The following is a 24,782-nucleotide window of genomic DNA, read 5'->3' on the forward strand; positions in this document are numbered from 1 at the left end:
AGGAAGAACCCTCTGCAGGGTTAAAACACTGGCCAGAGGTTGTGACTGCAGTCATTTGAAGAAGAACCAATGTTTCAGGAAGTTCTGCAGGAACTGTCACCTTCAGCAGTTAATTACTGGACAAGCAGTGATGAGGAACTAGTAACTGCAGAGTTGAACACAGTGCACCTACACCTATCCAAATACCAGGTGATATGGTAGAAGCTTATAAAAATGAAAAAGCAGGTGGTGCTCCCTCAGAAAACTATGGTGTTTATGAAGTAGGAGGTTTAGGAACACATTTACAATGTACATGGTTACAAAATATAACTTTAAAAGTTTTCATAACTATCCAAACAGGAGGTTTGCAAACTTTAATCTTCAGTACAGTAAGTATTCTGCACTGCTAACCCAACAACATACAACAGTAACAATATCCAAACAATATGGAATATGAAGTCATCAGTGCAGACCAGATGTTCTTCTCCCACTTCACCCTACGCTTGTAAGCATTTTTTGAAAATGACTGTGATTTAACTTGAATCAATAAATATTTCAGTAGTTATGCTAGTAATAAACACATAAGCATACAGACTCATGCTTTGACACTGAAGGATTTAACATGACTTATGTTAAACTTTCAAGCCTAAAAATACACTGGTAATTCACTGCAGTGTTGTACAGATTTTTAAGCACAGATGAGAATCTACCACTAAGTTACACATTTAGTAGAGGCGACAGGAGAAAATGGTAAATCTACATGCACATTTAAGGACACAGTATAAGCTGCATTTGCCTTCAACCTGACAAATCCAAACTTACATTAACAAGGGCAAAAAGAACCACTCAGGCAGTGAGGTTAGTAGTAGCACTGTCCCACAGATAGAATTTGTTTTGTAAGTGTCCTTTGCTGTTAAAGATTTTGGTGCTCTTACGCCTTTAGTTGCTTTATGCCATCTCCATTTAGAATCTTCTTTCTGGATGTAGCACTTGAGATGAGAGTCTGGTGATAGTCACCACACTATGTTGTAGTTACACGTCTTACAATAACAGTCTGAGGGAACTAGGCTTCTTCAGCTTGGAAAAGGCTTCAAGGGATCTACAAGCAGCCTGCCCATACCTATTAAGGAGGTTGGCAGGATGACAGCTAGGCTCTTCCAGTGAGAAGGGTTGTAAAGTGAAGCAAAAGAGGGTCAAAACAGGATAGAAGGGAAAATCTTCCCACCATTAATATAGTCAAGCCATGGAGCAAATTGCCTCAAAAGTTTGTGAAGGCTCTGACATCTTCAGTTTTTCAAGACTCAGCTGGATAAAGCGCTAACGAAGCAGGTTTGAGTTCTGAGCTGGCCCTGCTTTGGGCAGGAAGTTAGACTAGAAAACTTCCGAGGCCCCATCCCACCTGAGTTAGCTCACAATTTTACTTTTTTTGCGGTTGCTTTCTTGAAGCCAGGGCTGGCAGCATGGTCCTTATGCTTTTACTTATTTGTCACAACTACTGGGAGTGTCATTGCTGCTGCCTAATCAGCTAGATGGATCAATATGAAAAACAGTACAAAACAAATTTATTGCCAACTCATGTCCAGGACTTCAAAGAAATGACGGGCCCTGACTGATAACAGGGATTCCACAGGACAATCCTATAAGCTACTCTTTAGCCAAGAAAGGGAATAAGATGTGGTAGATTACATTCTTAGGCCTCAATCTGGTCCAAGGAGTCACTGCAATTACAGCCTTCAGATGCGAGTTGCTAATATAGCAAAACCAACTTCTCCTGTTTGCAGGAATGGTTTGTACTAATGCCACTATGCTTATAGGTATCATAGGAATGTACTCATCACTGGGCTGAGACATGGCACTGCATGCAGCAGAAGCCAGGGATTTAGGCACTGGAGTTTGAAAATTATGCTTTCAGTTACACTTGAACAAGTTTTCCACACGAACTTGCTCTTCCGTAAACCATATAATCAACAGAAGAACAGAGATTATTGTCAGACATCGTAATATCCTTTAATATTACTGGATGCAACATATATTATTATCTTCCATGCAATTTGACCTGAATTTTAAATAGATTAGTAGAAGACTGGTTTATTTCTGCAGCACTTTAAATAACTGTGGCTATGACAAGTGTTAAATCATAATGTAAACATATTCCTTATGGCTGCCTAAACTCACGGCTTCCTAAGTGTCATCAGATCCATGTAAGATCACCCTAGCTAAACCCTGCTACTTCCAGATGCAGGGTATCAACATAGTGTGTCACCTGCCCTGTATAATGCTAAAATTGCTAACATTTTTTAACGTTTAATGTAAAAAAATCCCAAAAGTGCCACTAGAGGTTATGCTGTTTCAAGAAAGCCAATGAACATGACTTCTAATTGTCAGCATGTAATAAACACATTTTACATTTCTAAGATTTTTTCTTTATTATGACCACAATTAAACAATATACAAGTGGGTATTTTCAGCTTCTGGGGCCACTAGAAAGAAACCACACACAGCAGAACACATACTCTGCTGAACTCTAGCATCCTGAGATTCATGTACTCATTCAATTTGGTCCTATTTCACTCATAGCAATGCTTATGAGGACCAGTATTTTGTTCCCTAGAAGGATTTTCATCAACTTAGGCAAAAGTCAGAGCAAATAAGTATTTGCCCATATATAAGATTTTTTTTTAATCAGTCATAGCTACTACTTTGTAATTAAGTCACCACAACAATTTCAAAGTTTACGTTTACATGTTCACAGACTGTAGTTTTTGATGTATAAAAATCCAGCGTTAGAAAATAAGAACAGAAACCTGCAGCATCAGTAACATCAAAAAAAAGGTACCTACAGTTTTTTTCCAGACCCAGCAAAAGTACATGGTGAAAGGAGACTGTTTCTTACTAAAAATACATTTGCACTGCTGTTAATGCCACCTCCAGTCACCAGTTCGATTTGTTGACTTTTGTCAGATTACAGTCCCAACCTTACAGACACTCCAGCATAGTTTGGGTTGGTACTTTTAGTTGCAACTACCCTCTCAGACTACAAACTCAGAACACAGACTTACTTAAATTTGGTTTGTATATGTAACTACGATGGTAAAAGATACAGAGTAGTAGCCAAATCTCATTCTTGAAGGAGGCTGAGCGATGACAGTGTAATATTAATTATAGTTTAACTTTCCTCTTACCGAAGTATGATTAGCAATGCAAAGACATACAGGGCTCTAAGTAGAGACAACGGGGAAGCCCAGACTCACAGGCAAGGACTGGAATGGCGATGGAGACCTCTAGTGGGAACAAGGAGGGAAGCAATCTGATGGTCCAAAAGTCACCAAGGTGCTATTTCTCCAAGGTGCTTGTTTCCTGAAAGAGCTCTCCCAGCTGTAAACTTTACACTCATACGTACATGATAAACAATCAGTAAACAGTCCATGTTACTTGTTTGATTTTGTTTGATATGACCAGCTGTTCTAAAACTTCTCGGGAACGATCTGGAACAGAACCAAGGAATTTCTTGTTATTCATTCCGAATATACGTAAGTGGTGTTTAGAAATTAGGTTAACAGCAAAATAATTCCATATCTGCATTTATGTTTATTATTGTAATTTGCTATTACAATATCGCACTTCAGATACACCTGTAGTAACTCAAAACTACTCAATTTTTTCTCCAGTCACATAACCGCAATGCATCACCAATCAAACAAACTTTAAAAGCTCAAGATATATCATAACCTCTCTTAAATTTGTTTTAGGCTGACCAGTCCTTCTCCGTTCCACTGCTTCTAGAATGGATACTGTGGCATACTTTTGGAATAGAGGAGGGGTTTAAGATGCTAACACATGTTTCTGAAGTCTTATCATCAACTTTAGGTCTTCATCAGTACGTTGGGCTAGGGGGGAAGGGAATTAAAAAAATCCAAATTCAAGAACAACAACAAAAATTCCCTCTTTGATGGTTTCCATATATCAAAGCAAAACTCTCACCTTGCTTTGAAAAATCTCACAGTATGACTATTAATTTATTGAGCTATTATTTTTTGGGATTATTTACAAAGTGTAGTGTGTGTTTCCAAACACCAAGAAGATACTATCAGAAGTAATTACTCTTCTTGCTTGCTGCATGATTTGACCTACCTGTTATCAAAGGGCATCCATGGAACAGAAAAATGTGTATCTTCGGACAACAAGTAAGGACCGCTTCCACAGCGACGTCAGTCAGGTTCACACAGCGTTCCATGTGGATCTCCTGTTATGAAAATAGTAGTTACAAAAGCCTGTCAGGGCACCCATCATTTTGAAGGCAGAGCTTTCCTTTGTCCAATCATTTTCATAGATTCCCACCTAGAAGAAAACTTGACCTACTATGCCTCTTATGAAGGCTATCTGCATAGTCTCAGGGTTGTTTAGAACAGCTGGAATCAATGTTTTGCTACAGCTAAAGGTATAACCAGCTAAAAGACAAAGACATTTTCAAGTCAATTCTAGTATATAAAAAATATCTCACTGCTATTTTCTGAAAGGTAGTATCATCTTGTACTACATCACTTATGAAGACTAGATTCAAGACTAAAAGGTTTGTCCAAAATAGACAAAATTAGCCGGAAAAGAACCAAACCTAATTGTTTGTCCTCCAAATAAAACAGTAACAGTTCTATTTTTCCAGGTTATTAATACTGTCAGTTGACTCAGATTTGGTATTTTGTTTGGGGTTGGTTGCGGGGGGTTTTTTTGGTGGTTTTTTTTTTGGCTTTGTTTTTATTATAAGCTAGCAACTGTGACTTGTTTCCCATCTTAACTTCTAAATGCCTAGCTTGGATTCAGAACCACTCTTTACGAAAGTAAACACATACAGATATGCACTACATAGAAAAGTAGATCATTTGTGGCAAGAGGTATGGGATGCCTCTTCAACATTTTATCACTGCCTCAGTGTCCAGATATTCTTTACGCAAAGACAACTTCATTTTCACGGTTGCTTTCACAAATTAAGAGATTTATCTGTGCAGAGTTGCTAAGTGATTTCTTGTATCTGTGAAATTATTCACATTACAAATTCTGCCTCAGTGTTCAACAGAATCAAGAAATAACTACACAGAAATCAAAGGAAAAAGTTAAGCATTCATTTGCACTTATTATACAGCTCTCTTGAAAGAATGTGAGTTAAAATAACCATACTACATTAAACAGCAGAAAACTCATTTTGGAAAGACTGAGCTTCTCAAAAAGCTAGTATGGGGCACTGCTACAGAGAGACAGAGATTGAAAATATTCAATTCATAACCAAGATCAGGCCAAGTGTGTACGTAAAGGCAAACGTCAGTCAATAAAAACTGTCTTTCAGAAGCAATACTGATAATAACTTTAAAATGCAGGCAACTGTTTTAGTTCATTTCTTTGTTATTAGGTTACCTTTAAATTTTCCGAACATGTTCCACTTACTAGTGCTACAACACCATCATCTGTTACCTAGAGAAAAAAATCACGTTGTTATCAATACAGCAGATTAAAGCTCATTTTTTCAAATACAGCTATTTGGGGGTGTGTGGAAATGTTATTAATTTATTCACTCCCTACATTCACTGAATACACTTAACATTACAGGATTTTCTTCCCAGCTAAGCTTGTAGAGAAAATTACCCAAGTATAGCTTTTTTCAGTCTGTTACCTACTGTTGCATTATACTGCTGTGTGATCCAGCCTGCCTTTCTAAACAGATGTTTCCAACTGTGTCACTGCTGGTCCTGCAGCTTCCTTGCCTCACTGAACAGTGGCCACACTATCATGGTCAGAGCATTGCAGTTTTTAATTTCTTAAGGCTTAAACCACTTGTGCTCTACCCAGACTACTTTTTCTCCTGTTTTCAGGACTGCTGCAAATATTAATGAAATTTCTTGGATTGGGAAAAAAGACAAAAAAGGAATCACAGGAGTGTTTTATCTGTTCTCTGAAGCAAAACAGTTACACAAGATGAAAATCTCTCAAACAAGCAGCCTTACAGCAGTTATCATGCACTTGCTCTAAAAGTTTCATCAAAGTGATTGAACAATGATTACCTGCAAGCACAAGGAGAGAGACAAAAGACATTCCTTTCCTTAGAAAGGCAATAAAGGGCAATTTACTTGTTTGCTTCCAGGAACCAAATTCATTAAACTTCTTCTTCACTTTGAAAGCTGAACTGGATGTCAGATTCATCACACAGGCTTTTTCACAGAGCTTATATTAGATGGCAGGAATAGTAGTCACCAAATACACACAGTAAGGCTCAGCCAAATCGGACAGCTAGAATCCATAGACCACAAGCTCGATTTCTGTTTAAAGGTTTGGTTATTCCTGTTGCTCCAATTGTTTTCTGGCCCTCTATTACCAGTCTGCCTTACAGAACTATAACAGAAAGGGTCAGATCAGTACAAATGGAGAACGGACAGGAATGTCCCAGCATGAAGGCATATAAAGGCCTGTAAGAACTGTCAGGTATTGTCAATACCTATCTTAGCAGGTCATTAAGATGGCAACACATTTAGCACAAGACACCCAGACCAGGAGACAAAGAGCAGTGAATGAATAAATTCTAATAATTCCCACAAGTGGGACAGAATGGAGAGAGTAATTACTGTCAGTTCCCAAAAGGGTTTAAAATGACACATCCAAAACCAGTGGTCACCAGTCTAAGATCAGCCTGAGTATCTTCATGTCACCAAAACAAACCTGGGCCAGACTGAACACTGAGAGATCATCTGAATGCTACTGTCTTGTTGCTTGTGCGTATATGGTTATGAGAGCATGAGAGCATGAAACCAGTTTTGTATTAAAACAAAGTCCCCTCCCTTCCCTACACTACTTCCATACCTTCTACTTACTGTACTTCATCTCTGCAGGCACCAGGTGAGACCTATTTTAAAAATGGCTACATCACCTTGAAGCATTTAGTCCCTCTGTGGTCTAGCTCACATCTGCTTCCACATTCCTACAAGTGAGCTGTGTCCTCCTTTGCCTGTTCATTTATTTCCAATGTTCTTGCCATCTTACTTTTTCACACAGCTTTGCAAGTTACACTTGATACTTTTACTACGCACTCTGGCACTCAAACACAAGAGTATGGTTAGGCCTTGTGATCTCTAGAGGCAAGAGCTATCCATAGTTTCTCTGCTTCACTTCACACTTATTTCATTTACATCTTGTATATGTTTCTATTTATTTTTAGTCAAAAAATTCAGAATTCTAGTGTATTATCATGGTATCATTATCAGAAAAGAATTCAAAATGTGGAAACATTTAGTTACTCAAGAAACTTTAATCTCATTTAAAACATGGAAAATGGGGAAACTTAGTTATCTCCTATGAAGGAGAAGAGAGGCAAGGGAGCAAAAAAGTAATGAAGAAAGTTTGAAGAAATAGAGTTAAATGTTAAAAATAAAAATTACCAAGGAAAAGATTAAAATTACTTTTGATGCTCTACTTCTGCAAAATCAGAAAGAACAGCATCTAAAATAAGAACCTGTTGTGTGTTTTCCAAATCTGACACTTCATTACGAATTCTCTGTGCTTGGCTCACATTCAACATAACCACTCACCATCACAGTCAACCAGATGTTTACAGCAGAAAATCCTTTCCCTCACTTCATTATCTTACTGTAATTATAAAGTATGTTACAGCATTGCTGTTGTAGCTGAGCTCCCCTTCTTACACTGAATACTGTTGTTAAGTTCTCTTACCTGCCCTTTCTGACATTTTAAATGTCACTTTCCAAGTTGACTCCGTAACTCTGACAAGCCATTGAGAAAGCAGAGTCACTCCTGAACTAGAATTAATTACAGTGTTTACTTCTACTAGAGGCTTATATTGTTTGATATCCTATATTAGTCAGGTCAGTTTATTCTAATAAAAAGCCAATGATATCTGTAAGATTCTACTTTCTTTAAATGAAATATTTTTGATTACAACTTGAAGAAAATTATTGCTCTCAATAAAGATACTGAAAAAAAAATCTCCACTATTACGCTGATTCTAATAAAAGTTTATGTTTGGTCCACAGTACATGCTGTAATATCAAAATGTGGGTTTTTTCTGGTTACCAAGATGCAAACTGTGTCTTTCTTCTTCTTTGAAAGGAGGAAATTGGAAGGACCTATGGTCCTAAATCTTGTCAAGAGTACAGCTAAAAAGATCCCTTTTCAACCTTATCATAACAATCTTATAAAATAAACAAATAGAAGTCAATTGGCCAATTGCCACCATAGCTACCTGAGTAGATGAGAAATCCACACTGTGAAGAAATCTGCAGTTTTCTCCTAGTGCTTGCAGAGATGCATCCATGATGCCTGAACAACTGCCCAAGTTCACTATTTGTAGGAACTGGCAGTTGAGCGCAAGAGCAAGAACTCCACTGTCAGTTATATCACAGCACCTTTTAAAAGATGCTTCACGCAAGTAAGGACAGGATAAGGCCAGTGCTATGACACCTGTCAGAGAAACAGAGCAATTTAAAGAATTACTCATTTTTTTACATAACCACCATGCTGAATCCAGTATGCTGTCCTCTGGTCATTGGCTGCTTAACTTTCATCTCATGCCATCCCAGCAGACTCAGTTTTGCGGTTGGTTTCTTTTAATTCAAGAATAAGAAAAAGAAAATTACAATGAACAATGAACAATGCTGGAGTTGATTAAAACTTCTAAATACTGAATTCCTTTCTGTAATGCAGAGGGATACCTGAGAGATCTTACATACATGAGGTATCAGCTCAGTGAGTGCACAAGGAAAGGCCAATAGCTCGAAAGCAGAATAATGGTAGTGCTAGGTCCCAGGTAAAAAGTGAGGTAAGAAGTTATGTCAAAGGTCAATTCAAAAAATCAAAACAATAGTTCAGAAACAGGACAGGAACCAGGTACACCTATGACATGGCTGAGGCCAGGACTTGAGGGTCCCTAGGCAGTTAGCATAGGTGGATCTGGCAGGTGAGACCAGTCATGGCCATTAGGGTCTGTTGGTGCCCTAAGAGCCCAGATAGTCAGTAATGACCAAAATATTGGTAGTCAGTAAAAGTACATGAACCGCAGATGCAAATTGTGAAGGAACTTTTATTGTAAGGATGACAGAAACATGATAATTATAGGGGTACAGAAAAATACATTACTTCTGGATAGATAAAAATAAACAGCTGAATAACATTAAGATATGTTACCATGCAAGAAGTCCACGGAAGCATTGATAAAATAGCACACACTTGGGTCAAAACCACTTTGCAAAGAAGGACAGAACAGACAGTACTGGTAGTTGAATTTGACAAAGAAGTACCACTGGATATTGTATTAAGGGACATGAGATACTCCATGTGCAACCTATAGAGCAAATGTTTCAGGGCTCAGATATTCCTACATGTGGTAGGCAACAGGATTGTTAAGACAAACAAAAAAGCCTCACTCAAACAAACCAAGCAATGCCCACACACACACACCTAGTACTGAATTAATAAAAGGTAATGCAAATGGGTTGGGTTTAAGTTGGTTTGTTTTGTTTTTTTCTCTATGAAAACTGAGATGAGTGAGAAAGAACTGTTCCAGCTTAAATTAAAGGCTTCATAACTGATTCTCAATTTAAAAGAAGGAGAGTTAGTAAAATTCAGTGGACTAGGAACTTGCAATAAAGAACTAGACTGCAATTTTAATTATAAAGTGATCAGGAACCTCTACCTAAACAGACAAAAAATATACCTAAAGAGCTTTAGGCTTAGCTGGTACCTTAAGAACCATACTAGAAATCAGTGGATAGATGAAGCCATGGAGGAAAACCATCACAAACTGTATCTCAGGGGTCAAAAAGTGTAATGAGGTGACACTGAAAAATCAACAAAATCCATTTTTAAAAGTTTAACCACTTAAAAAGTGTACCAGTGTGCAATGGTAAGAAAATACAAACCAGGACTGATTTAAAGTATGGTATACATTAGCTCAATACTAAATGAATATTTTGCCTCAATTTTCAATAAGGATGAGTAAATGATGGAGCAAGGAGTAAGTCTAACCAAAAAGACAAAACAAAACTTGCGGGAAATAGAATTCAGCAAGCTTAATTCTTTTAAGCTAATAGCTCCTGATACTTTTAACCTCCAGTTTCAAGTTGTAACACCTGAAATCCTGAAGTCCTAAAGCAAGTCAAGTCTTTTAAGTCAGAGAAGATATATAAGCTTATTTAATAACAAACACATTTGATGAAACTTCAATCCCAGTGGTATTGGAAAGGCTCTGAAACAAGTTCTGAGGAAGGAATAATTATGATGAAGTGGAACAGATTATCAAATGTACCATAGTTTTACCAGAAAACTATCATGCGAGTAACCTGATAGCTCTCTTTTGTAAGTTAATCAATGCTCCAGGCCTGTAATTTACACAACCGTGTAATTAGTATTGGTGTGACATTGGGGATTTTTTTAAGCAACATTTACCCAAGACATTTTTTGCAACTTACTCCAATCTAACAAGAAAAATGAAACAGAATTAAGATCCCTGTTACCTGTGCACAGACAACATACCTTCTGAAGTGATTCCAAATCTGTTTTCTCTGCAAGAGTTTAAGTTGATTTTTTTCAGTTGCTTGCAGTTATGAAGCTGCAGTAACGCATTATCTGAAATATCACAGTCTCGAAGGTCTAGAGACTCTACAGCAGGGTGCAATACCTGTAATGAAAACATACTGTTTCAGGCAAACTCTGCTATGTCATAGAACATACCTATTTTTATCTAAAATCCTTGTAATGTTAGACATGACATAGAACTTTTTAAAAATATTCACTAGGGGATGGGGCTCCCAGTTCTAGGACCTAAAAATTCTAAAGAAAATATGGTATATTTGCCACAACTGTTCATCCCCTACAGCATGACCATTCCATTTCTGTGATCACATCTACAGTAGGAGCACATTAACACTACTATTTAAACAGTGGAAATACTGTTTTGATGGTGCAGTTGCTATCACTAATGCTTCTGCTAGCTCACCTATGTTTACCGAGGATAACACCCTCAAAGTCTTACAATTTTGATGGCAGTAATCTGAAGTGTAAAAATATACTGATGGCGATCAAAACTTAAATTCACTGAACAGAAAAGGGTAATATTTTAAAGATATTTTGCCCCAGTGTATTTCTGTCACCTACACACACGCGCTTTTTCTCATAAACAAGCAATCCCATTATCATACCATGAGGAGGTTCTAAATCCTCATTAAATAGGCTGTTTCACTCCCATAAGACCATAGGTTGGATTTTGTGAAATCTTCCCCAAGGGGACATTTTTTATGAAATTTAGACCCACAGCAATGGAAATCCTCTGATTTTAGTAACAATACCCATATATATAACCTCTAATTTCATTTTCAAGCATTCCCACTACTTTTTAATAAATACTGTTCATAGCTCCCTCTTGTGCAAACAACCTATACCTTCATTGAGCTGTCTTTCAGAACAACAAGCAAGCGCTAAATCAAATTTTCACATTACTATTACTCCCTTCAGCTTGCAATTCCCTTCCTTAACAAGGATAAAACCATACAGTAGATTTCCATACACAAGCAAAGGTAACAGCATAACTGACAGGCTTGTTAAAGGCCTATTTCTTTTTCAGGTTCACCATTCTAAGAGGCACAGTAAAGATATTACAAGGAATACTTATGTTTTGCAAATATATAAGGTGCTAAAATCTTTACTGACAAAGTCAAATAAGTCTTTTGAAAAACAAGCAAAACTTTCTGATTTCTGAATGGCAGACCTCAGATAGCTTTGACAGCTAAAACCTAATATGTCTCAAAGAAAATGGAACTTTAGATAGAATAAGGATTGTTTGGATGCAGAGTTCAGGACACTGAAGTACAGACGTATATCTTGTGGACACATGCTGAATGGCTTTATAGATCTTTATGGTAAAAGTGAATTGGAGTACGGAGTTTACCATGTTTCATGAAAGGCTGCTCCAAGGAAAAAGCAGAATAAGGGGAAAAAAAATGCATGATAACACAAATCTGGAAAGAACAGGGAGGTAAGAGATGAAATACAAGTTTATACATAAGTGCAACTTAACAGAATTTCTACTGGAAGATCTTTAACCTTAGGCAAGATACTTAAACACCATAGAAAGGATATACATAAAAGCAAACGAGATAATACAGCCTGGAAAATTCCAAGAGAATAGACCTAGCTACAGTACCGTGGAGACTATGAAAGAAAAGGCCAGGACAGAAGTAATAGCAAAGAAAGAGAATTCCTTATCTGTATGGATGACTAATTGAAACATTGCAAATGTGCCACATGTAAAATATTTCAGTCATACATGATGTGAACAAGGAGTAGTAAGAAGAGCTAACTAACATAAGCCATTTTTGCTATGCTAAGCAGAAAAAATATCTGCAAGATGATGGAACAGGAAAACCGCAGAGCAAATTGGTATGGAGAAATGCTATGTGTTCAGAATTCAAGAGGTGGCCAGCGTACTTTTAAACATACAAGTGAAATAAACCTGGAAACTGTTAGTAAAGAGAGCTAAGGTATAACATGTCTAAGAAAAGTGATGACAGCTAAGGCTATAACTGCAGGAAATTTCAGGAACAGAGAAAGGAGAAAACACATGAGAAAAGGAAGCAGCACAGAGTATCCCAGTGTCAGAATGGAAAACAGTCTCCAAAGAAGGCACAGATGAATTACAAGTAAGATGAGATTTTACAAACAGAGGAAAAGACTGTATCTTAAACTCTCTAGTTTATTTCCAGACTAAAGATATCCTAATAAGTTTTGCACATTTATAGACACACGATCACGTGGTTTTAATTATATATATATCTCTTAGGATGCTTAGAAAGGATTACTTACTGAAAAGATAGCCTAAACCAAATTGTGTCAACTCAAACCTTTCAAAATAAGATAAATGAATAAGACTCTGATTTTTACTCAGAGACTTATTTTGTACAATCCAAAAATGGTGCGTACTAAAGATAAAATTTCTTGTTCGTAAGTCTTCTACAATACTTCCGATTCTGCCTCTAGTCTTGGCTTCACTATTCTGACTCTAAGAAACTGATATTATTTGCTTCTTACAAGTTACAGGTCAAAGCAGGAATGAACAGGGAGTCATTCATTTTACATTTCACTAAGGCCAACCTTTAGCTTTCCTCCATTCTCTCACCTCCCTTTGAGGCTAAACAAGATAGCAACAGATAGATACCAAAACAGACGTGCCCCTGAATTTGCAGCTAAAACAAAAGCCATTAACTGGTTTCATTTTGAAAAACTGGCACACATCAGTGAGCACAAGAGATGTGAGAATTTGACCATCGATTTCTAGCCCTCCCATCATCATGTAATTTATTTAAATTTTAATCCTTTGAAATATGGAGATCGTGTGCATAATGTCAACAGAACATAGAAGAAATCTAACAAGTTCTTGAAATCTTTTTGTTACTAAACTATGCACTAGCTTCTTGAAACACACTACATTCAGGAATGGAAATTGGTTTTCAAGTCTAGTTTCCCATACTGAAAAGAGATGATACATGTCACTGAACAGAGAACACTTTTATCACTACAAACATGATCTTATTACTACTAATAAAGGTTAATGAAGGCTATTGAAGTTTAAGGAAAAAACGGTAGAGACATACAGTAAACAGGCCTGAATTTATCTGTTGTCTAAAGTTTTAGTTTAGCTCTTTCTTGTGTATTAACTAGCACAGACAGTATAGTTTTGAATGGGTTCTTACCTCACTGATATTTGAATCAGTTATTTGCCCTTGCCTACTCATTAATTTAATTAGTTTATCCTTTATGTTGGGTGGCAATGACTTAATATCTGCAGCATATCTGGAAAGGTTCTTTGTCAAACACTGAAGGCACCTGAAATAAAGGAAAGTTACAGTATAGTCAAAAATAGGCATTACATACTAGAATTAGAAAAATCAAGCCATAAGATGTCACCTTCTGCAACTGGCTATGCTGCCTTCAAACCTTATCAGTTCCAGCTGTTCCATGCTACCACCAATTCAGCTGTTGCCCTTTGGGGTCAATCAGCTGATCCTTCTGTGGCAAGTGCTCCCCAGTCAACGCTAGGCATAAATTAGCCTCATTGACTGCAACCATTAACCCAGCTCACAAAATGAGTTTGTTGGTCATACATTCATAAGCTCTAAGAAAAGCCTTTTTACCAGCAAAGCCCCCACTTGGTAGGCCGTAAACCTTCAGTTAGGACAGCTGGTTCCAGAGAAGGAACACCTTTGATTCACCTCAGCTAAAAACGTCAAGGAGCTATTTTCAGATACAGTATTTTGTTCACTGCCTAGTTTGTAGCACTCTTTTAATATGAATTGTGCTGTGTAACCTTGTGCCCAACTCTCTTAACTCTGTGCTTAAAACTAGATCTGATGACAGACGTTTGTCACTTGAGACATAAATTTTTCTATCCTAGTATTATCTTTACTAATTTTGTATTAATAAATCATGAAACTGTGAGGTCACAGAAATAGTACTGCCAAAACAAGTGGCTGAGGGCAGGGGGCAGCAGTAGCCTAGAGTTAAGTCAAACGAGATTTAGCACAGAGCCACAACTCTGAGTCTCAAGTGACAATTTTTTTCTTCAAAAGAACCTTGTCTGGCACCAGACTGCCACCAAATCACGACAAATTAAATTCATATCAATTGAAAACTCATGAGAGGTCAAAATATTAAGGCTCTACAAGTCTGAAGTGTGGCACAGATTTAAGCAAGGAAAGAAGCAAGATTTCCAGTGTGGAAGCACATTAAAAAACCCACTAAAGTTACCACAGTGCAGTCAGGGCACCTCTAGCAGGTCACTGCAGAAGACACTAACTAGAAGACACTGATGTCAAGCTGAATCTAAGCAGTGTAAACACAGGACTGGCTTGCAGTGTATCAGCACAAGTTGCTGTTACATAACCTAAGCACACACCCTGACTGCCTTCAACTTGTTCCCCTGGAGATGTGTAAGAATGCAGTATCTTCACCAAACTGCGGTGGCTGCTGGATGAACTTGGCTAACTGACACTGAGAAGCCTGTACATGGCTCCAAGTCAGTGCATGTTCAAGCAAGTTACACCACCACATTCTTTGTCTTGAGATTAAACAGCATACCTACATGTAACATTCCTTTGCTTAACTGCAGAAATAAAGAACAGTTGTTTACTTCCTAAAAGAAAATCTCATCAAAGCTCCAAAGACCTCACCCCAGACGGGATCTGCACAGCATGCTGCTCAGTGTGAGGGGGGCTCTTCTCATGCTGCCATAGCCAGGGTCCCCAGCGTCAGAAGGAGCAGCAGACTGCTGTCATGTTTTCTACTATCCTTTATGTAATGAACCAGTTAACTAGCCTTGAAAACCCACATCTTTCCTGTGGAGATCCCAAATGAACCAGCACCTCCTCAGTGTTAAAACAGCACCTATCTTTGGCTAGGGTGAGTCAAATAATAGTTTCTGAGCCTTTTGGGGGGGCTATGTGTGCACTTTCCATGTGGCTGTTCCCTCTTGTATAATGGATGCCATGCGAATGGGCAAGCAGTCCTCTATCATACAAGGGCACACACTTCAGTGCTGAAGTACTAAATGCATATTTTCATATGACTCTACATTTTGGCCACTGGGTAAATGAACTTGTCAGTTCATCCTGAAGGAGGCCAACTGTCACCATATACTGTAGTATGTAAAAACTGTGGTATCTAAAAACTCAATGCAAATTTAATTTTTTTTCTCTTGAAGATAACTAAGTGGCTAACACAGCCATACCGGAGTAGGGACCAAACAGACTGACTTACTTGGTTCAAATTTGCAGAAAATACTTCAAAAACCTATACAGATACATGGAAATCAATGTAAGCTGTGCCAAATCATCTGGTTACATTTAACTGTCTCTTGCCACATAATTTTAATCTTAGCTTGAGAGGAAAGCTTATTAAGATTAATTATATTATTTTTCAAACAACTGGTGGATATTCTCAGGGTACATTACTGCTCTACAGTTTCAACAATCATTTCAGTTATGTTTTCACTCTTATTCTACTTTATAAGAAACTAAACCACTTTTTGGCTACACCAGGGGAACTATGTCATATTCAGTGCTTTAAAATAAGAATGGAAGTCTAACTGTATTGTTTGCTAGCTAATTTCAGTTGTCAAATCAAATACTTTATTCTTATGCTCAGACTCCCTCCTGAACGCAGAGGAATCTGGCATAATGAAAACCACAAAGAAAACACCATTCGGTGGATTCACTGGGGCCAGGTGAAGCCAGGGATACTCACCCATCCCTCCACATCCAGATGTGTCAGGGATCATCCCATGCTTTACCTGCCAAGCTCTGTCACTTCTGTCAAACCCTGCCACCTGTCCTGGAACTCTTCCCATGCTGTCACCCCTGCCAAACTAAATCACTCACCCTGCCACCCCATCAAACCCCGTCACCTCTCCTGGGGCTCCCACTGAACCCTGCCGCCTGCCCTGTCACCATGACCAAACCCTGTCACCAACTGTGCCACCCCGGCCAAAGGCTTGCCCAACCCTGCCCCCCTGGCCAAACCCTTCCTCCGGGCTCCCCACAGGAGGCCCCGAGGGCTGCTCGGCGGCGATGCTTTTACTCGAGGCCGCGGCCCTGCTTTGAGCGCAGCGGCCTAACCCGCCCGGCTAGCCCGGAACCCGCCGGACCTCCGGACGGAGAGGGGGCCGGCGGGCACAGGGACAGGGTGTCGGGACGGCACTCACAGGTCCAGGAGGAGTTGGGCTTCCTCGCCGGCGCCTTCCCAACCGCCGCTGAGGCGGCTCATAGCAGCGGCGGGAAACGGGGAACGCAGCACCGCCCGGACCCAACGGCTCCGGCGGACGGTACCGAAATGGCGGCGGCTCTCTCAGTACTGCAGGCATGACGGGAGATGTAGTCCTGCTCTCGGCCAGCCCTGGGATCGACTCGGGGGTCGTGGCGGGGAGGGGGGGGCGGCTCACGAAGCGCATGAAAAGCCCCAAAACTCGCACAAAGTGTCAGTCTCGCCCCACTAAGCCCCCAGCGCTTAGTATTTAGGGCAGAGTTCTTCCCAAGCAGGGGAGAAGCACAAGGGGACCTGGGGAGATCAGCAGCCTTCAGGCAAGGGGTGCAGTTGTTTCAACCAGTTTCCCTCATAGCTGGCATCATCGCAGTCATACCACAGCACCGCTTTTCCTAACCTCCATTAATCTGCAGAGACGAGACCCTGCTGCCTGCCAGATCTTGCTATTTGCAATTCAGTTTCTTTTTCCTTCTGTCTTTTACATTTCTGTCTCGATAGTGTGGTATAAATTTAGACTACACAGTTCTTTAGACCTAACAACATTATTAGCATATAATTGCTGCATCATTATCTTCAGACCTGTCACCCCTACTAAAAAGAGCAAGTGATCGACTAAGATAAGGAAACCCCTGTTTACCCAGAATTAAATATCTGGGAGAAACATGGGTTGCTGATGATTCCCAGATAACTGCTGAAATCAGTGACTGCAACATCTGGATTAACAGATAATCCTCAAGGATGCTGATGGATGATGATACTACAAGACCTACAAAATGTACTTTGTTATGATTTAATAGTTAGAAATATGCATTAGTAGGTAATAGGATGATTCATATCATGCTCTTTAAGAGCATAAGCTGTAAAATCACTTAAAGAAAAAATCACCTGGATGTTCCTGTTTTGGCTGGGACACTTCACGCACGTGGATAAATATTTACCTTTGTAATTCTATTCAGTCAGCACGGGCCAGTTGAGATTTTTTTTTTAACAAAAGCAGGAAGCACACGAAGCCAACAGAGCAAGCTTTGGTTTAGCCTTCCCCTCGACCGCAGAAATGAGGCAACTCAGAGGCGCTGAGGGGTGCTTACTGTAGCAAGAACCGAGTGTGCCATCTGTGAGTTGCTTGGGAGCATTCCCATTCTATATGCAGGAGTCCTTTACTAAATATCCCATAACTCTTTTCTCCTTGTCTTATGACCATCTTTTTAAGAGGTGACACTGTGTTAACACTATGGAAGCACAAGTTTCCTAATAATTATTAAGAACACACAACATTTCCCTTAGTTCTCTTATCCCACCTTCAAGCACCAGCTTTCTGTCAATCCTTTCATGGACAGAAGAAGGAAACAGACCTTCTCTTTGTTCGTTCCACTGTCACTTGGAGAAGGAAGTTATCATAAATGCATTTCAGGAACCTCCTGGGTTGCTTGTGCCCTGCTGTGTTACCCCTACAATGAATGCCAGGGTGGGTGAAGTCCCCCATGAGAACCAGGGCTTGTGAATGTGAGGCTGCACCTACTTGTCTATAGAAAGCCTCACGCTCTCAGTCTTCCTGGTTTGGTGGCCTGTAGCAGAACCCCACTGTAATATCCCTTGCCCCTGCCCTCCCTTTAATCCTGATCCATAAACTCTTGGTCAGCTCTTGATCCATCCCATCTTATTTCTCTGTCATACACTGCCTGAAATTTTCAGAATGGCTTTCCTTCATTTTTTTTTTTACTACAGATCTTGTGACTGTTCACTGTCTACATATTAACAGTATTTTCCTTACATAATGCCTTTTAGCCCATAGCATGTATTAAGGAATTCCTAATTTCCCATGGAAGTTCAGATTTTTCTTGAATTATCCCATATAAAACTCCTCCAAGTTCTTTGGAGTGATGCAGCCAGTTTAATATGTTCCATTATGTGCTTTGAGGTCAAGCTGAGTGGTCTCACTGCATAATTTAATCTGAAAATAACATTTATGACGCTTCTGTGGAGAATTCATCACAGTTCTTGTTAATGCAAATCACATGGCTGCAGCTGTGTTGGCCTGATGGGTCAACAAGGCAGTCTTCACCGTTCTTAGAAACATCATTGTGAGGCAGTGCTTGAAGAGCTAGTTGGAGTAGTAACAGCTTAATTGTTGTAATATAAAATAAAAACAGGTCACTCTATGCCTAATTCCTTCCTATGAGCCTACAATTGCTCTCTTAGTATCAGTGTCCTAATTTGATTCATTATTACTTTTAATATCGTCTTAGCTCCATATACTCTGGTCCAGGCAAAACTGCATTGGCCCTGATTACGTTACCTCCACTGAACTCACACTAACGGCCTGGGTTTTGAGAAAGTGTCTCATGCCGGTCAAAGGCCTGAGCGCAGTTTTGCTTGTATTCTCGGGAACAGAACTGAGACTCAAAACAGAGTCAAGCACCAAGGAACTGTATTTGTACAACAACAGATTTGCAAATTCCAGAGAGAGAGAGGGAGATGAAGAGAGAAAAGAAGGAAAGTAAGAGGAAAGAATAAAAGAGTTCACAGCAATAGCTTCTGTGGAGGATGGATGCAGCTTAGTCTCCACCACGAGCAGCAGTTGGGATTTCATACAGACGGTTGGACACAGGCCTTGGGAGAGATAAAAATAAAGAAGAGAAAAGGAACCAGGAGAAAGAACAAGGAACTGGCTCTGAGCAAAAATGGAATGTGTAGACACTGCATTTGCAATAATGTGATTATAAGATGCTGTGTTTGCAATAATGTGATCATAAGACTAACATGAGATAAGCCTGTGCAAAGAAAAAGGAATAATGTCATAATCTTGTGATTAATATTTTGTATAGAAATAAGGGGAGCAAAAATTGCTGTGCGCACTTTGCAGGGCTGGGGCAGGGGGTATAAAATTCGAGCTGTATTTCAATAAAGGGTCTTCTCTTCACCTCATGAGAGGAGTCCATGTCATCTGTCATCGCAAGCTACCACCCCAGAGCTGTGGCATCCTGACAGTCTGACTAGTTTTAAAGTCCATTGAGGAAAACATTCTCCCTCATGCTGGTTGGTGCCGTTCTTTTATAGAGTTGTCATGACCTGCTCTCCTTAACCACATCCTCCATCCATCAGCAGTAATGCGCATGCCCAGTACCATCACTAGGGGATCTTCCAGAAGCTTTAGGTGGTCCTCAGGGGCCTCCAGACTCCTCCATCTCCTTGACCCCGGGTCTGTGCACATACACAAGGGTTGGGTTAAGTTTCTCCCCTGTTGGGGGTTGGGTTAGCTCTCCCCTGTTGTTCCAAGGTGTCGATGGTTTTCCTGCTGTAGCAATGTTGGGACAAACATCCTGCACCAACATCCACTGAGGCAGCGGTGTCAGCAATGTCGTTTTTTGCTGATGCTGTCTCTTCGGTGGTGTTTTCACCGACACAGTCTCTTACACCCACTGATCAATGCCCAGCTTGTCCCTGAGCAGTGACTACCCTCTCCTATCCAACTCTCCCCAGTTTATGTACTGAGCATAACATTCTATGGTATGGAATATCCCCTTGGCTAGTTTAGGTCAGCTACCCTGACTATGCTCCCTCCTGGATTCTCAGTTTCCCATGCTCTGTTCTTCATGGGGAGAGCATGGGAAACTGAGAAGTCCTTGATCAGGCTAAGTAATACTTAGCAACAAGTAAAACATCAGTGTGTTATCAACTTTATTCTCAGACTGAAGCCAAAACACAGCACTGCACCAGCTACTAGGAAGAAAATTAACTCTATCCCAGCTGAAACCAGGACAGTACCCTTAATACCAATCATGTCACGTCACATCCCACACTGCCGAACACCATCACCTTTCCTGTCTTCTGATATATGCACACACAGGTATCTTTCCCTTAGTTTATGGACCATCCCTATAAAAGTCTGTTAACTTAGTCCATGACTTTGGGCTCCATCTGTCACAACAGACTTTCACAGGGCAGTATGCCACAGAAAAAACGGACTCAGTCAGAGATCAATGTCATCAGACCAAAGCCGTTTATTACAAAGCATCTATCCTTTTTATACTGTTCTCTGCATCTGCTTACAATAGCTTGCTGTATTATAATCGGATACATATTCTTGTAACACACAGCAACTACGGCTACATATACAATAGCTCGCTGTATAATATTTGGATATATCTACAATAGCTTGCTGTAGTATAATTAGATACATCTTCAATAGCTTGTTGTATTATGATTGGATACATATACAATAGCTTAGTATATTATGTTTTGATATATATTCTTGTAGCATACAGCAACTGGTATACAATTGATCAAATAAGCGTATGGGAACTTAACCTTTAAAATTTGCTAACAATTCACTATTTTGTATCTTAGCACATTCCAGTTTCTTCTTATCTTGCTTGCACTGTTACTTTTGCTTCCTTACCCACGTCCTCCTTCATCCTCGGTTCATGTCGAACTCCACATAGGCACTTGCTGACTTGGGAACGTGGCCATTCTTTGCTAAAAATCCATCCACAGTAGTAGAGGTATTGTGCGGTGTTGTACTGTTGTATGCTGAAGCCATTTCCAATTCCAGCACCACTGCTCTTGTCCAGTTACATCAAAGTTCATTCTTCATTAATGGTGATCAAAATGGGAGTTTAGAGTGGTGAATACAGGTGCTGCCAGACACCCGCTGCGATGGTGGGTATCTAGCTGCCATAGGAGTGATAATATAGAGTATTATATTGCAATAAACATCATACAGTTTAATTAATTGCCTATTTTCACCCAAAATCAAATCCCCCTGAGGCATGGACTAGACTTCCCCATTCTCCTGCACTACCCACCAAGTGCACCAAGGTCCTTGAGCAAAACCAATCCCACAAATGGACTTGCCTTTGCCTGAGGCAGCAATAACCTAGACTGCTTTCCTGTGTCATCACCAGACTTGCTTCTCAAGGCCCAGGATAGTGTTCTGGGCAGTCCTGTGGAGCACAGCATAGATTTCCAGCCATCCTGTGGTTGCTTCCACCATGGTAAGCACATGGTGCTTGCCTTGGCAGGTCAGTGGGAGTGTGATATGGTCAATCTGTTAGAAAAGGGTGAAGTTTTTACAATAAAATAATCATATAAAATAGTTAAATGATTATATTTGAGAAATTTATAAATCAATAGTGAGGCTTTGTATATTAGAAAACGTTGTAACTTTGCCGTTTTGTATCATAGTTACTCTATAACTATGGTAGTCTGTAACTATATATGGTGAGGGGAGTATGGGTGTATGTATTGTAAAACTCTACCCAAGCAGAACCTAAGTTTAAGATAGCCAAAAAGGGCATACCAGAAGCATCCTGGTGAAGATAAGAGAATGCTAACGTCCACAAGACGATTGGGACCTGGCCAAGTAGAGAAAAGGTGAAGAGGACCTGAGGAAGACTTCTTACTTCATCTGAGGAAGACTCCTTACTTCATCAGGGCGACCACCAGAGGGGGCTGCGCAAGCGCAAAAGAGGCTGATGTCGTAATAGACTGATGTAGCAATCCTTGATGCATATGTATTAGTCAATGATGTAATCTGTGTTGAATATGTATTATTACGAAATTTTTAGTGTATAAAGTGTGAACACGATGTGACGGGAGTCGGAACCAGATTTGGGTGCGTAACCCTGGTTCCTGGCGCCTCAATAAAGCACCTCATCTAACCATCCCGGTGGTTATGTGTTTGTCTCGACACTAACAAATCTGCCAGGCCTCCCCATATTTGTACTTCAGCCATCCTCCTCCATACCAGAAAGTGGTAACACAGGCCCCTTTCCCTAATGGGTGGGTGTACTTGGCTGTCTCCACACCCAGACATTCCCATTCTGTTCCCACAAATCTTAGCCTTTCTATTATAGTTCTTACAGTCAAACTTTAATGGTTGTTGTAGCCTAATTAGGTTGCAAAGGAGTTCTGCACACCCAATTCTGAAGAAGACAGGAATCCAAGTGCTGTTTCTTGCAGCCTCACCCATGGTGTACAGTCATTTCCACCTCTGTTATGAGAATGATTGGTTGAGTTTTCACCAGGATGTCTGCATTTTCTTTAACTTGGTATCCCGTTTATCTGTAGACCACTCATCAAGGTACTTGACAGTCTTACTAAGGCATGCTTATCTAATCAAGATAAGCTCTCTACTTCAGATGCAAGCTAAGAGTCTTTCAGTTGTTGCATCAGTGTCATGTTTTTCAAAGTGTGGCTCCAGATAGCCCCATTATATTCTTTGTCTTGTATATATTCGAAGTTTTGAGTCCCTACATTTTTCAGGGTTCATGCAGTTCCTGGTGCATAACAATAGGAAGCCAGTCTCTACATATACACATATACTACTTGTATATATATGTGCACACTAGGTATACAGAGGTGTATGTATTTAAAATGCCTTTAAGCTATTTATTATTGACATCTCTTTGCAGAAATATAGTTAGCACATGTTTACATTTGATTCTTTTGGGGTTTTCTTTTCAAAAGTGTTGAACTTTGTCTGAGGAGGATGTTCAACACCACAGTAAATTAGGTCAAATTTGAAGTAAACCTCCTGAACTGGAAGGAATGAGGAGGTGAAGAGCTTCAAGATCAGCATATTTCATAGAATCATAGAATGGTTTGGGTTGGAAGGGACCTTAAACATCATCTAGTTCCAACCCCCTGCCACAGTCAAGGATGCTTTCCACTAGACCAGGGTGCTCAAAGCCCAGTCCAACATGGCCTTGAACACTTCAGGGAAGGGGCATCCACAGCTTCTCTGGGCAAATATTTCATTGTTACTGTTGCATTGACTTCCTTGCTAATGTAGACAAAATCTGAATCAACACCACTTAATCTCTTTCAGATCCTTTCAGCCTATTTTTAAAGCTTTCCAAAAGAAAAACAAGCATGTTTTAGTCCCATTTGAAATGAGCTATTAGAGATCTATTAGTAGAAGTTTGTTGCTTTGAGTGCAGAGATTTTACTGTCAATTCACATGATTTTTTGTAACTGAATATTTAATTAGAAAAATGTAAAATAAAAAACTTTGTCAGTCTCTTTAGAGCATCACTCAGCAGCTGTGTATGGAAACCTACTGTGCATCACATCTATTGTGCATGGAAAAGCCCTGCCAGGAAACAGGCTTTTTAGGAGCTGTGTGGGTGATGTAGGCTGTATAGTTAAAATTGGAACTTGTGTTACTATTGAAAAAGCCTGAATAGATACAAGGGCCTCCTAAAAGGTCAGATTGACCTGGAAACAACACTGACTAATGAAGATAATTGATAGCTGAGAAAAAGACCTCATGTAGGTGGATTATGAAACAGGGCTGAAGAATTTCTTATCAGAAAATACTATCCTTGAAAACTGGTACCCTCCTGAAAACACATGGACATCATCAAGATACGAATTCAGTGTGTCAGCAAGACTTGATTAGGCTGTCTTTTAGATGATCTATCCTCATTATAACTTCATCTGAATATTAAAAATTGTGCTTGAGGTCGAAAGACCCCCACCCAGGTTAAAATACCCTTTCCCTGAGCATCTGTAGTAAGAAATCAACAATGTAAATTAACTACCCAATTGGTGAATGGTGTGAGATTCACGGGGAGTTATTAACCTGAACTGAATTGTGTAACTAACTGTGAATTTTGTATGGGTTGGTAGCAGTCCTCTTTGCACATAATAACAAATTATGTGCAATAAACGAATACCTTGGCTCTATGTGTGAATTGGGTGTTGTGCACGAGGTGATACATGCTGGGTTTGAGACATTGTGGGTGCATTTGAACTGTGTGTGGTCACATTAAGTAAAAAAGAAGACGAGTGCGTGAACTAGAGGGATCACTCTCTGCCTGCATAATGGTGCAATGCCAATATACAGATCAGTATGTATCTCTGGTGCCAGTTGCCAGACTCTTTGAAATACAATGGAAGATAATATGCAACACCTTCAATCGATGTATAAAGGAAGAGCAGAAGAAGCACAGGGTTTGTAATGTTCTTGCTAGAGGCACACAAATGTTAATATCATC

At 39.7% G+C, this 24,782-nt stretch overlaps 1 protein-coding gene across 2 annotated transcripts; it reads right to left on the minus strand.

Annotated features, from left to right (window-relative positions):
• Positions 1 to 229: 229 nt before the first annotated feature.
• On the minus strand, positions 230 to 16,887 carry AMN1 (antagonist of mitotic exit network 1 homolog). 2 transcript variants are annotated; one of them, XM_057428013.1, is made up of 7 exons: positions 16,724 to 16,887; positions 13,719 to 13,851; positions 10,507 to 10,651; positions 8,219 to 8,436; positions 5,386 to 5,442; positions 4,111 to 4,222; positions 230 to 3,464 (listed from the first exon to the last, which is right to left on the minus strand). In XM_057428013.1, the coding sequence occupies exons 1-7, from the start codon at positions 16,783 to 16,785 to the stop codon at positions 3,391 to 3,393; spliced, it is 801 nt and encodes a 266-aa protein (XP_057283996.1). In that variant the 5' UTR covers positions 16,786 to 16,887; the 3' UTR covers positions 230 to 3,390. The 2 variants fall into 2 exon arrangements, with proteins under 2 accessions (XP_057283996.1, XP_057283998.1); XM_057428015.1 differs by lacking the exon at positions 16,724 to 16,887 and adding an exon at positions 16,542 to 16,683.
• Positions 16,888 to 24,782: the final 7,895 nt, after the last annotated feature.

This window comes from Pezoporus wallicus, unplaced genomic scaffold (assembly GCF_028554395.1).
Source record: "Pezoporus wallicus isolate ANWC-B61680 ecotype Strahan unplaced genomic scaffold, APGP_CSIRO_Pwel_v1 contig_2908, whole genome shotgun sequence".
NCBI lineage: Eukaryota > Metazoa > Chordata > Aves > Psittaciformes > Psittacidae > Pezoporus > Pezoporus wallicus.

What these genes read in the sequence shown, in the direction of transcription:
- AMN1 (XM_057428013.1), bottom strand. Translation starts at nt 16,785, where the DNA reads ATGAGCCGCCTCAGCGGCGGTTGGGAAGGCGCCGGCGAGGAAGCCCAA. An exon ending in CTGATTCAAATATCAGTGAG is followed by an intron (nt 10,652 to 13,718) that starts GTAAGAACCCAT and finishes TTTTCATTACAG; the next exon opens with GTATTGCACCCTGCTGTAGA. An exon ending in ATTTGGAATCACTTCAGAAG is followed by an intron (nt 8,437 to 10,506) that starts GTATGTTGTCTG and finishes TTTCTCTGACAG; the next exon opens with GTGTCATAGCACTGGCCTTA.